At 36.2% G+C, this 13,229-nt stretch overlaps 1 protein-coding gene across 5 annotated transcripts in view; it reads left to right on the forward strand.

Moving 5' to 3' along the window:
* The window catches only part of LOC117906502 (BEACH domain-containing protein B), a 52,554-nt gene that overhangs the window by 22,011 nt on the left and 17,314 nt on the right, over positions 1-13,229 (forward strand). For all 5 annotated transcript variants that reach the window (XR_004649844.1, XM_034819535.1, XM_034819537.1 and 2 more), the window contains 12 exons: positions 70-414; positions 1,393-1,566; positions 1,792-1,952; positions 2,083-2,398; positions 2,489-2,921; positions 3,068-3,404; positions 3,545-3,733; positions 10,928-11,189; positions 11,301-11,492; positions 11,571-11,789; positions 11,898-12,074; positions 12,927-13,042. Coding sequence is in view for 4 of the 5 variants with exons in the window: in XM_034819535.1 (XP_034675426.1) it covers positions 70-414; positions 1,393-1,566; positions 1,792-1,952; positions 2,083-2,398; positions 2,489-2,921; positions 3,068-3,404; positions 3,545-3,733; positions 10,928-11,189; positions 11,301-11,492; positions 11,571-11,789; positions 11,898-12,074; positions 12,927-13,042 (2,921 nt within the window). In the remaining variant the exon portion in view is untranslated. The remainder of the gene's footprint in view (positions 1-69; positions 415-1,392; positions 1,567-1,791; positions 1,953-2,082; positions 2,399-2,488; positions 2,922-3,067; positions 3,405-3,544; positions 3,734-10,927; positions 11,190-11,300; positions 11,493-11,570; positions 11,790-11,897; positions 12,075-12,926; positions 13,043-13,229) is intronic.

Genomic DNA, 13,229 nt, shown 5'->3' on the forward strand with positions numbered 1-13,229 from the left:
TTTTGTTTTTTCTTTTACATCATTTGGTGTCATCCTGAATCATTACTTTGCCATTTTGTAACTGGGCAGAGCAGTGACTCATCACGGCATTATGGGCTCAATGTATTTCAGCAACTGCTTAGAGACTCCATTTCCAATCGCGCTTCGTGTGTCAGAGCAGGAATGCTTAATTTTCTTCTTGACTGGTTCTCGCAAGAGGACATGGATAGTGTCATTTTGAAAATTGCTCAGTTAATTCAGGTCACTGGTGGGCATAGCATATCTGGGAAGGATATTCGCAAAATCTTTGCTCTCCTACGAAGCAAGAAAATTGGGACTCAGCAAAAGTACTGCTCATTATTGTTGACCAGCATTTTATCTATGTTAAATGAGAAAGGACCTACTGCCTTTTTTGATCTCAATGGGAGTGATTCTGTAAGTCCCTATGGTGTCCCTGAATGCAACTTCTAAGAATTATTACTTTAAGCTGAACAACTGTAGTAAATTTTTTATTCCAAAGTTTCTGGGGTGTGTTAACTTGCAACTGCCATAACTAATGAACTGACTAGGGAGAAAAATGGTGATGCCCATTTCTTGGAGATCTCATGTTAATCAGAAGTATCGGCAAAATTTTGGTGATAATATTGTGTACTGGTGATCCTATAATCATAATGGGGCATCTTTTTGTCAGGTGGTTCTGATATTCTCTTATTATCAATGTTTATGATATTTCATTGATTTCTCTCTGAAAGCCTTATTGGAGAAATTTATGAATATTCAAATATATTTCCATATTTTCATAATTTCTCTTCATGTTGTGCGTTAGTGTTCACTTGCTATCTACTATGTATTTTTCTTCTTATTCATGTGAAATTATTTGTTACTATAAGAAATTAATATTTTATGACACTTCAGTGTTCAAATATATTATTTTTTTCTTTTTGAGTCAATATACAACCTGAAATATACTTGTGTCACACCTGATTTTTACCCTAAACATCACACAACTTATATCACTGCATTCTTGTAATAGTGCCTTGTCACCAAATAATTCATTATTATTTCACACAAATAATTCCTAAAGTTCCATTTCTTATTCCTTTGTTTCATATTATTTCCATCATTTTTAAGTTTCTTTTTGTATCCATATCTTGTTGATATTTCTGTTGATGTTTAGATGTTTTAATCCTCATAACTCTGGCTCTTTGGGAATCTTATGTGGAATTTTTTATTCTTTTATTTATTTATCTTTTTGGTTGGTGGGGGCAAGAGGGTCTAAAGGAAGACTCACTTCAGGAGGATAGGATTCTATATCTTCTCTTCCTCTGTAATCTTTCTTAGGTATGCGGTTACCAATTCTATCTTGTCATTCTGATTTATATCCAATCTTCTTTTTCTTTCTTATTCTTGTAGGGGGTCAAGATCACAACACCTGTCCAGTGGCCTCTCAATAAGGGGTTCTCTTTTTCATGTTGGCTCAGAGTAGAAAGCTTCCCTAGGAATGGGACAATGGGGCTGTTTAGTTTTCTCACAGAAAATGGAAGAGGATGCTTGGCTGCAGTTGCTAAGGACAAGCTGATTTATGAGGTAAGATATATGTCTTCCCTTGGAAATTTCTTATGTTATCCAATTTGTGTTCTATCTCTGAATGCATCACTTGAACTATCTTGCTCTATTTGCACAATTTTTCAGATTCACTTATCGCATTGTTAACTGCCTTTGTTATTACTGTATCTTAACTGTATTTTATTTTGTTAAGGTTATGGAAAAATGATACCAAGCTATTAATTATAAATTTTTCTAACTTTGCAGTCTATCAATCAGAAGCGACAATGTGTTTCACTGCATGTCAACCTTGTCAGAAAGAAATGGCATTTTCTTTGTCTAACCCATAGTATTGGGAGAGCATTTTCTGGGGGTAGCCAATTGAGATGTTATGTGGATGGAAATCTGGCATCATCTGAAAAATGCAGGTAGCATGCCACTTCTGATCCTTGGCCATAATCATTATTATTATTTTTTATTTTCTAATGTCTTACATAAAATTTATAGATTTCTTTGGATGAATAATTGCCCCCTAATCTCATGTTCTGATTGGTCCAGATATCCAAAAATCAGTGAATTATTGACAAGTTGCACAATCGGCACAAAAATAAATCTGCCTCCATATGAAGAAGAGAATGCTTTGTACTCCATCAAGGAGTCATCCCCTTTTCTTGGTCAGATTGGTCCCATTTATATGTTTAATGATGTTATTACTTCTGAGCAAGTCCTGGGTATCTATTCCCTAGGACCTAGCTATATGTATTCTTTCCTTGATAATGAAATTGCAAGTTCTTATGATAACCCATTGCCTAGTGGAATACTTGATGCTAAAGACGGCCTTGCATCTAAAATTATCTTTGGACTTAATGCACAGGTTCTTTTTCTTTTCACAAGAGACTAGTCTTTGCTAAACTTGCTTTTCTGTGTTGCTATTAAAGCTGAATGAAGTTGGTTTTCTTTTCAGGCAAGTGATGGCCGGACTCTGTTTAACGTTTCCCCACTCCTGGATCATGCACTGGATAAAAATTCATTTGAAGCAACAGTGATGCTAGGCACGCAGTTATGTTCACGGCGATTACTGCAGCAGATAATTTACTGTGTTGGGGGTGTTTCTGTGTTTTTCCCTCTCTTTTCCCAGTCTGATAGGTATGAAAATGTTGAAAGTGGAAAATTGGAGCATACATTGCTTACACCTATCACAAAAGAGCGTCTAACTGCTGAAGTCATTGAGCTTATAGCTTCTGTCTTAGACGAGAATTCAGCAAACCAACACCAGATGCATCTTCTTTCTGGGTTTTCAATTCTTGGATTTTTATTACAATCAGTTCCTCCTGTGCAACTTAATTTGGAGACGCTCTCAGCTTTGAAACACATGTTTAATGTTGTTGCAAACTGTGGTATGTAGCTTGAGCTCTTCTTTCATCTATTTAAGTGGCAAGTGTTTCTTTTAGTTTGTGCACTTGATGATTCTTTTGTATTCACGTAGATGAGCAGTTTTCTGAATATGGTTTCGTTTCTAATAATTATTTTTTGCTTCTGTCAGGCTTGTCAGAGCTGCTTGTGAAAGATGCTATATCTAGTGTTTTCCTTAATCCTCTTATCTGGGTGTACACAGTTTACAAGGTGCAACGTGAACTGTATATGTTTCTCATCCAGCAATTTGATAATGACCCAAGGTTGCTTAAGAGCCTGTGTCGGCTCCCACGTGTTATTGATATAATTCGCCAATTTTACTGGGGTAATGCAAAATCTCGATCTGCTATAGGAAGCAAGCCTCTTTTGCATCCCATTACGAAACAAGTTATTGGAGAGAGACCTAGTAAAGAAGAAATACGTAAAATTCGTCTTCTTTTATTAAGCCTTGGTGAAATGAGTGTCAGGTATATTGTCTTTCAATTGTGTAGTGTCTCCCACTGTTGTTTCCAAACTTCTTGAACCCTTTTCCCTATGAGTTTATTCTGATTTAGCTGATTATCATTATCATGTTTTTAAAAAATTTAAAGCTATGAGCAATATGCAGGCAGAATATTGCAGCATCAGATATAAAAGCCCTTGTAGCATTCTTCGAGACGAGTCAGGATATGGCATGCATTGAGGATGTTCTGCATATGGTTATTCGTGCTGTTTCTCAAAAATCATTGCTTGCTTCTTTTCTGGAACAAGTCAATTTGATAGGGGGTTGTCACATATTTGTCAATCTTCTTCAGAGGTATGTGTTCAGTAGGAAAATTTCAATAATGCATGAACAAACGTGATAATGAACAGTTTTGTACATTTCTGAGAGAGGGAATATTTCTTTCCTTTGTCTAGGAAGTTGTTTCTGATTCTACATTAGAGATCTTTTTTTAACTTCCTAAATATTTTACTTGAGCCTTACCATGTAATCACTTGTTTTACTGCTCTTCCTACAAGGAGTTTTATCACCCAGACAACATGTTGCAAAGTTAAAACACCTTATGCTTGACTGATGAAATCTTTGTTGAAGATCATATCATTCTTTTTGATGAGAAGATCATATCATTCTTCCAAGCTATACTATTCATATCATAGAAAATAAGACATAAGACCACGCACCATCCCCAATTTGTCTTGCCTCTGCAACTTCTCTCCCTGCCATATATATATTCTTGATTGATGACATATTTTCTTCAAATTTTTTTCCAATTCTTCAAGCTTGGTTGCTAATGTTATTGCAACCTAATCACAATACTTTCCTTTTATTTGTCTTATCCTCACATATATGATGTAGGACAACAAAAGCAATTATATCAAGGTAGAGAAAAATATAGGTAACAGAGAAATTTAGATGAGAACAGGGGAAAAAAAGGAAGAAAGTCGGTGATGAAAGAATATAAGTTAGATGAGAACATGGACAAATTTTGAATCACAATAACATTTGTTGCCTTCCTTTGATGTACTCAACCCTATCTGTAAACAATTCAAGATCTTACATGAAATAAAATACTAAACTGATAAGAGTAGAATTCCTAATTTTGTGATTAGAATAAAACCTTCTAACCTTATGATAAGAGTAGGAATCCTAATTTAATTTGAAATAGAATCTGTCTTATTCTCCACATCTACACACTTATATTCAAATTAAAGTGGATGGTCTTGATCCCCATCACTAATTCTCTGGAAAGAGAAAACTTCCTGTGCTATTCAAACTGCTTCACTTAAAGTGAAGATGTGCCATCAACATCCATGAATCATTGGCTAATGAATAATGGGTGATGAATAGTTTTATAGCACTCCTTGCCTTTGAAGCTCAAGGTTTTAATTTGCATTCACCTTTTATATGAGCATTGGATCAAGGGGATGCCACCACCTTTAGGATTATATAGGAAGGACTTGAAAGAATAGAGTTAAGAACTCGAGAAACCAACATTTCTCACCAATGTTATAAATGGACAAGTGGAGAGCACTCAACATGGCAATGGAGGTTATGCTAAGAAGGTTTTCCATAGAGTAACATCCAAAAATCTGCTAAAAAACCTATTTCCAGGTACGAAAGTCTAAAAAGACTACGTTGTGTATAATTCTCAGAATGCCTTTATGGAGAGTAAGCTAATATTTAGATGTGGCCCTTATTTCTAATAAGACAATCTCCAAATCAATATATTTAATTGGAGGTTTAATTAATTAATATATTTTATATAAGCTATCCACCCTATTAAGAGTGCATGATATGCATTGTGAGCTCAAATCCTATAGGTTTAAGCTCTTAGGAAAATTGGTTGTCTAACATGGTATCAGAGTCTTGTTTGGTGGGAGGTCATGTGTTTGAACCTAATCATTTCATATATTTATTTACCCAATTTATTAAGTGCACGTGTAAGCCCAAAAATAGAAGCTACGGATGAGAGAGGGTGTTAAGAGTGTATAATATACATTATGAGCCCAAATGTTACAAGCTTAAGCTTTTAGGAAAATTGGTTGTTCAACACACTTAATAACAAAAGATTGAGCTTAACCATAAAGGATGCAAACCCTAAGTGATATGAGATCGTGTCTCCCCCTTACACCACTTAAATACCTAGGAAGCTCAAATTCAAGAGGACACTATTGTTGAGGTACAACCCGAGGTTGGGATGTAGTTTAGAATATAAGTTGGATGTTAAGAAGACTTATGACCACTTTAATTAAGCTTTTCTTATTCTGTAATAAGTATGATGGTCTTTGGTTGAAAATTGATTACGTGGATTAAATTTTATATCTTGATGATGAGATTCTTAGTGTTGGTGAATAGAACACTATATGAGTTTTTCAAATTTTATGGGTTTTAGGCAAGGAGACTCACTTTAAGTTGTTTCTTTAATAAAGCAAGGGGGAGGAGCTTCATTAGAGGTTTCAAGTTAGATGGTCGAGGTGGAGAAAATATGGAGGTTTTTCATTTACCCTTTTGTGATGACACTCTCTTGTTGGGTAAGGTGTAGTGAGCATATGATATATTTGAGTGGATTCTATTTTTGGTTGAGGTGATTTTGGGAATTAAAACCAATTTAGAGTAGTGTTTTAAAAGGCTATTGAGGATTACACCTTGAGACTCGCCTTAAGGCAAGGATATGCAAATTAGCCTTGAGGCTATAGTCTGAGTAATATAGGGTAATCGAGGCTTGACCGTGACCTTGTTGAGGCTAATAACCAAGAAGTTATAACCTCAAGGCTATTAAGGCTTAAGCCTTAAATTTAAAAAGGTTTTGATGGGCTTAGGCCCTTCATGGGCTTTTTTTTTTTTAAATACATGTTATAAGGGGATTAAGTCTCAATATTCATTGGTTTTATGGGTTGTGCTTTTATGGGGTTTTGATATAGATTTATTAGTTTTGTCTTCCATCCAAGACTAGGGATATGCCTTTTAAAAAATAAGAGCTTATTTGTCTACTAATTAACCCTTTAAATGGAAAGGAAAAAAAATTGAGAAGAAGAAATAAATGAATTATTGGTCACTACATTGATTGAGCTTATATATAATCATTATATCATTATCTTATTATTGATAAATAAAAGAAAAAAGATCACTATAATTAATTAATGAAGAGGAAAAACGAGTTAACATTAACCCTAATGGCCTTGTTTTGTCTCAAGGCTTTTTTTTCATTTCGTTTGGGGAAAACGCCTCAAGATCACCTGTAGCCTATTAAAATATTGATTTGGAGAAGTGTCAATCTTTTAGGAGAGGAGCTAATATGAGAAATGGACTTCTTTCTTAGGGTGTGGTATGGACAAGTTTCCTTCTACTTTGGCCTTCCTTGAGGTTCCTTTTCCAAGTCAACCATGGTTTAGGAAGTGATCAGAAAAATTCCATAAACTGGCTTGCTTTTCTTGGAAACGTTAGTATTTAACTAAGTGTGGAAGACTTAACTCTTGGACGAAGTACATTGTCCTGCTTGCCTGTCTACTTAATGTCCCTTTTTGTCATTTTAAGGTGGGTGCATTTAAGGCTTGAAAAAACTCAACATGACTTACTATTTGAATGTGGTCTTCTAGGGAAGAAACCCCATTTTCTGAATTAGTTGGTTGTTTATTTCAATAGAAGAAAGGGTGGTTTGGACATCAAAAACCATTCAAATCTTAACAAGAGTTTACTTGGTAAATGGTGTTGGAGGTTTGCAATGAAGTGGGATAAACTATGGGGAAACATTATTCTTGGAAAGTTTGGGAAGTGCTTAGGGTTTGGTGCACTAAGGAAGGGGATGAGAGGCTAGGGTGGGTTTATGGGGACAATAAGGAGAGGCTAGTTGAATTTTTGGTAGAATTTTTGTTGTAGGTATTCCCAATTCCTTTTAGTATTGTTGTGACTTAGGAGGCTTGGGTTGCTAAAATATATTTTTTTTTTATAAATAAAGAGATTGTATTAAAAACCACCGAAGCAGTGGCTAAAAGTACAAGAAGGAGAAAAGAAAAAGAAAGAAAAACGCCCCACGCTCCCTAGCAGCCTGCCAAGGAATGAAGAGCCACCCTACCCACACCCTTAACGGGAAGCCACCCACTCAACAAAATCAACTAAGGTCGAGGGACCATCTTTTATAGACCTCTTCGTCTCCGACCAAAGAAAATAAACAAAAGAAGCCTTAAGTCTTTGGATTGACAGCTCCTCTTCCTCAAAAGCAACTTTGTTCCTTGTCTTCCAAACCGTCCAAAAAAGGCACAAAGGACTTGCTTTCCAAACACCCTTCCTTTTCTTCCCCACAAAAGACCCATTCCACCCCGAAAGCGTCTCCTTAACCGTGGCTGGCAGCACTCACTGCACCCTGAACATTGAGAAAAGCAGCACCCAAAGAGTTCTAGCCTTATCACAATGTAGAAGAATGTGATCAATTGATTCTTCATGTCTTTGACAAAGGTAACATCTGTTCGCTAGAGCCCAACCTCTCCTTTGAAGCTGATCCAAGGTGAGAGCCTTTCCCCACGTTGCTTCCCACCCAAAAAAACTCACTCTAGGCTGCACCGTAACTTTCCAAATAGCCGACGATGGGAAGGAGATTGGATGGCCTGATACTAATGATTTGTAGAGAGACTTAATCGAAAACTTCCCACAATTAGTCTCTCTCCAAATCACCCTATCATCCACCCCTTGCTGAATTTGCTTCCTATTTAAGGCCACAAAAAAACTGCACACCTCTTCCAACTCCCAATCATTAAACGGTCTAGAAAACAACGGGCTCTAACTTCCACCACCCTCATTGCACCTCCAAACATCCTTAACCCAAGCATCCTTGGAAACAGCCAAAGCAAATAAAGAAGGAAAAGAAACACAAAGGGGTTCATCCCCACACCAAATGTCTTTCCAGAATTTTATCCTTTTCCCATTCCCCACAACGAAAACAAGCCTACTTTTCACGACTTCCCATTCTTTCCTAAGAGTTTTCCACAATCCCACACCATGCCCCTCCCCCCTTGCTTCCTTTGAACACCACCCCCCTTGCTCCTCCCCATATTTTCCCCTAATCACTTGGTTCCAGAAAGCCTCTCTCTCTATAGCAAATCTCCAACTCCATTTACATAAAAGAGCCTTATTGAGGATAGGAAGACTCTTGACCCCCAACCCCCCATTATCCTTCTCACGACAAACCAACTCCCACTTAACAAGATGAATCTTCCTCTCAAGAGCCCCACCTCCCCATAAGAACTCCCTCTGAATCCGCTCTAACCTCAATCTGACTTTTCTAGGCATAGAGAGCATGGACATAAAGTAAATGGGCATATTAGCTAGAGTACTCCGGATCAAAGTAATCCTGCCTCCTTTGGATATGTATTGGCTCTTCCATCTAGCCAATTTTTTCCTCATTCTCTCATCCACACCGTCCCAAACAGCCAACGACCTATACTGTGCACCTAACGGCAAGCCCAGATAAGTGGTTGGGAGACTTCCAACCTTACAACCAATAGTTGCAGCCAACTCCTCAACATTATTCACACAACCCACCGGAATAAGCTCACTTTTGTCAAGATTAATTCTCAAGCCCGACATGGCTTCAAACCACATTAAAATCCAACTTAAATGCAGTAATTGAACCTTGGAAGCTCCACAGAAAATCAAAGTTGCATCAGCAAACAAGAGGTGTGACACATTAACTCCCTCACCACCCTTGCTTCTTGCCTTACAAGCAGACACAAAGCCCCTAGCTACTGCCTTCCTTAGGAGACTACTAAAAGCTTCCATCACCAACACAAAAAGATACGGAGAGATTAGGACCTAAAGTGCATGGAGCTTGTCCCTAAGTATTTCGATGAGGTAGTGGTGCTTAGGGGTTGTGAGGATAGGTTGGTGAAGGGTTGTGTCAAAGATGAAGTCTTCAGTTAAGCTGTTTCATTGTCTTGGAGTGCACCTTAGGGAGGTCCTTTCCTCCTAAGGAAATATGAGGTTATTGTGCTCCCTTGGACTGCTTGGGAGTTCTTCTAGGAAAGGATTTTGGCTTTTCACCTGATTATTAAAAGGGGGTGGACATTAGCTAATTGTGGGCTGTTATTTAATAACAATAAGGATCAGCCAACCATAATCTATTGCACTAAGATAAATCTTGTGCATTATGGATTTTGTTAATCTTTATTTTTGGCCTCTCATGGCTTCTGTCTTGGTTGGTGAAGGAGGTATTTATTAGGTTGGTATGAGACTTTTCTGGGAAGAAGTGAAGAAAAGGTTTGGAGAATAGGCCTAGTGTACTTGTTTAGACCATTTAAGAACTTAATCAAAGGCCCTTTGAATACTTGTTCAAAACTGTCTTTTCTGTATTTGCTTTTCCTTTGGTTTATGAAGTCTTCCAAAGGTGGTGTCTTTTCCTCATTAGATTTTATTGGGTATTTGGGACCTTACTAGGGTTGTCTTGGCCTTTTATTTTTATTTTCATGCCTGTCAGTGCCCTTTGAATATTTCTTCTGTACTTCGTGTATGCCCCATTTATGATAAATTTCTATTTGCCTACAAAAAAATAAAAATAAAAGAAAGATTTTCTACCACTTCTCTTTCTAAAGCTGACTTTAGATCCATGTCCAACAATAAATATATATGAAGGAAAAAATTCCAAGCATTTCGAAGTACTTTAATGAGTCTCTCTGATATTGATGGCCAAGTTGGCATACCTACCATTAATTTGAAGACTACATTTCCTCCTAATAACAGACAATCCTGCTTTCTTTGGAACCTCCAGATTTAGTAATGTCTTGTTTGTGAACTTTATTTTCATTTTGAAAACTGAAATTAATTTTATTTTTCTGCACAAGCACCTTCTGTTAGATTCATGCTCCTATTTGATTTTGTCTTTTTTATTAGCATTTTATGTAGCACTGTAATCCTAAAATAACCAATAGCATTCATATATATCTGTTTCTTCATGGCTTCGAGCTTGATTACAGTTCTACTTGTTATATTCTATAATTTAATTTATTATGAATGAACTAACAATTCAATTTGAAGTAATAATTGGTACAATTTTTTTTTTAGAAACAAATACATAAAATTCAAATTTTTTCTAATAAATTTTTTTATCGAAAATTTTATGAAGAAAAGCTAGTATGATATAATTGATGTTGAGAGTCATTAGCATTTTTATCCTTGTGGATAGGATAGGTAAATATGCTTTATATAATTGTGAAATTTTTGGGAAGTTTATATATTATTGAAAATGATCTGCTGATTATCTAATTTCTACTTTCTGTGGATTGTTTATGAAATTTCTTTTATAATCACACAGCACAAAATTTCTAGTTTCTTTCAAAATCAACATTAGGTTTGAAATTTTAACTGACAATTAGGCTTCAATATTTTCAAAGTTCCTTTTAACATTACACACCTTTTGGGCTTATGTGGGAAACTGTGATTTAGAGCTGCAGAAGCATTTCTTTATTTATTTTTATTTTTTATGTGCTCCTTTGAATGTCTCTTCCAATTTGTTTATTGTAGGGAGTTTGAGCCTGTCAGATTGCTTGGCTTGCAGTTCCTGGGAAGACTTTTGGTTGGTCTTCCATCTGAGAAGAAGGGACCAAAATTTTTCAACCTTGCAGTTGGAAGATCCAGATCCGCCTCAGAAAGTCAAAGAAAAATCAGTTTAAGGATGCAACCAATTTTCTTTGCCATGTCTGATAGGTTGTTCAGATTTTCACTGACAGATAATTTGTGTGCCACCTTGTTTGATGTTCTTCTTGGTGGTGCTAGCCCTAAACAGGTGACTTGTTTTATGTACAAAATTAAACTTAAGGTTGTGAGTAGTGCATAGATATTTCAATGCTGTAGAGGATTTCTTTTTAAGAGCTCTCTGCAAATTTGGTATTCACAGGTGCTACAGAAACATAGCCATGTTGACAAGCATAGAAGCAAAGCAAGTAGCTCCCACTTCTTCCTTCCTCAGATCTTGGTTCTCATTTTTAGATTCTTGTCTGGTTGTGGGGATGCATCAGCAAGATTGAAAATAATGACTGACCTACTTGATCTTCTTGACTCAAATCCTTCAAATATTGAAGCTTTAATGGTATTAGTACTATATATTCTTTTATGTTTCATATACAATGGTCAAACTATTATCTAATTAATTAAACATTTTTAATAGGAATATGCGTGGAATGCATGGTTAACAGCATCTATGAGGTTAGACGTGTTGAAAAACTACAAAGTTGAATCACGAATTCAAAGTGACGCAGAAATAAACGAGCAAAATCTTGTGAGGAACTTATTCTGTGTTGTTCTTTGTCACTACACGCTCTCTGTAAAAGGTGGCTGGCAACATTTAGAAGAGACAGTGAATGTCCTAGTAACGCATTGTGAAGAAGTATGTAGAAATCCCCTATTCCTTGAAAAATTCTTATGCTTGAATTTGTAATTCTATCTATGGATTAACTTTTTAAGGAGGATTTCCTTCCATATGTTCTTTCCTCAGGGTGGCATGTCATATCAATACTTGCTTCGTGATATATATGAAGACTTAATACAGAGGCTGGTGGACATATCTTCCGATGACAATATTTTTGTTTCACAGCCATGTCGAGACAATACGTTATACCTTCTAAGACTGGTTGATGAGATGCTTATTTCTGAACTCGACATTAAACTTCCGGTATTAAACATACCCGAAATTATAGGTTTTTCTTTTTGTCTATATTGCAGTCAGAACTTCTATTTATGTCATTTTATTACTAGAATATTAAAAAATTTAATGAATAACCTGAATCTTTTTCTTTGGCAAGGAATCTGTACTGTTGAGATTCCCATAATTGTAAATTCTCTTGTGCTGACTGTCACTTAGGTGTCATTATGTGTGGATATTTGCTTCACTTTGTTTCATGTTTGCAATTATAGTTATGGGCAAACCCAATATTGAACATGTGTCACAGTTTTTACTTTTTATTTTTCTGCCTCTTCTTTGGCTATAAATTAAACTTGCACCCCCTCAACGATGACTCATTTATCCAGAACTGCATGAAAAAGCTGTGTACCTTTCTACCTGTTGTCATTTAACATTCCCTTGGTCAATATCTGCTATTTAGAAAAAAAATTTGATCAGAAACTAACAGTCATTAATATGGATTTAAAAGTACAAGTCCTTCCCAAAATTCATGAACTCTGATCAAAACAAGAGGTGGAAAAACCTTCTCCGATATACTAAGGAGAAGTGTACAGCATTAGAGAACCATGAGAAACTTTGCAATAAAAGCATCTCCTGCCTTTGCTATCCTAACTCTTGGATCTACAGACCACTTGATAGAATTGGTTGCTGTTTAGAAAAATTGATGGTATTAGTTGCCGCTTTAGTCTTATCGTATGATGGAATTAATTTCTATTAGATTGCATGACAGATCCTTGTCTCGGTTTCTACTGTGACAAACTATCTTTTTCCCCCTTTCTATGTGCTTGCTGGCAACTAATTTTGAAGAGGGTAAATGTCAACTTTTTGTCCTTTTCCTTGCAGCTTCCTGCAAGTAGCTCAGATTTTTCTCTTGATTCCTTGGATTTAGAAAGTCTAAAAGATCTGGTTTCCTCTTCATTTGAGGCCTTGCATGGAGAATCTGATGACCTACTGTCCAGGTACTGACCTTGATTGTCACTCATTCTCTCTATATATTATGCTTGGAATAATGTCAGCACTCTTTGATCTTGTGCCAACTTATTCAACATGTAATGGATGTAGATTACTGTATCTGATGACTTAGTATGTAAAATTCTTTGTGCAATCACTGCAACTTTGCAAGTAGTTTTCCTGAATATAGAAGGT

Source organism: Vitis riparia, chromosome 18 (genome assembly GCF_004353265.1).
Source record: "Vitis riparia cultivar Riparia Gloire de Montpellier isolate 1030 chromosome 18, EGFV_Vit.rip_1.0, whole genome shotgun sequence".
NCBI lineage: Eukaryota > Viridiplantae > Streptophyta > Magnoliopsida > Vitales > Vitaceae > Vitis > Vitis riparia.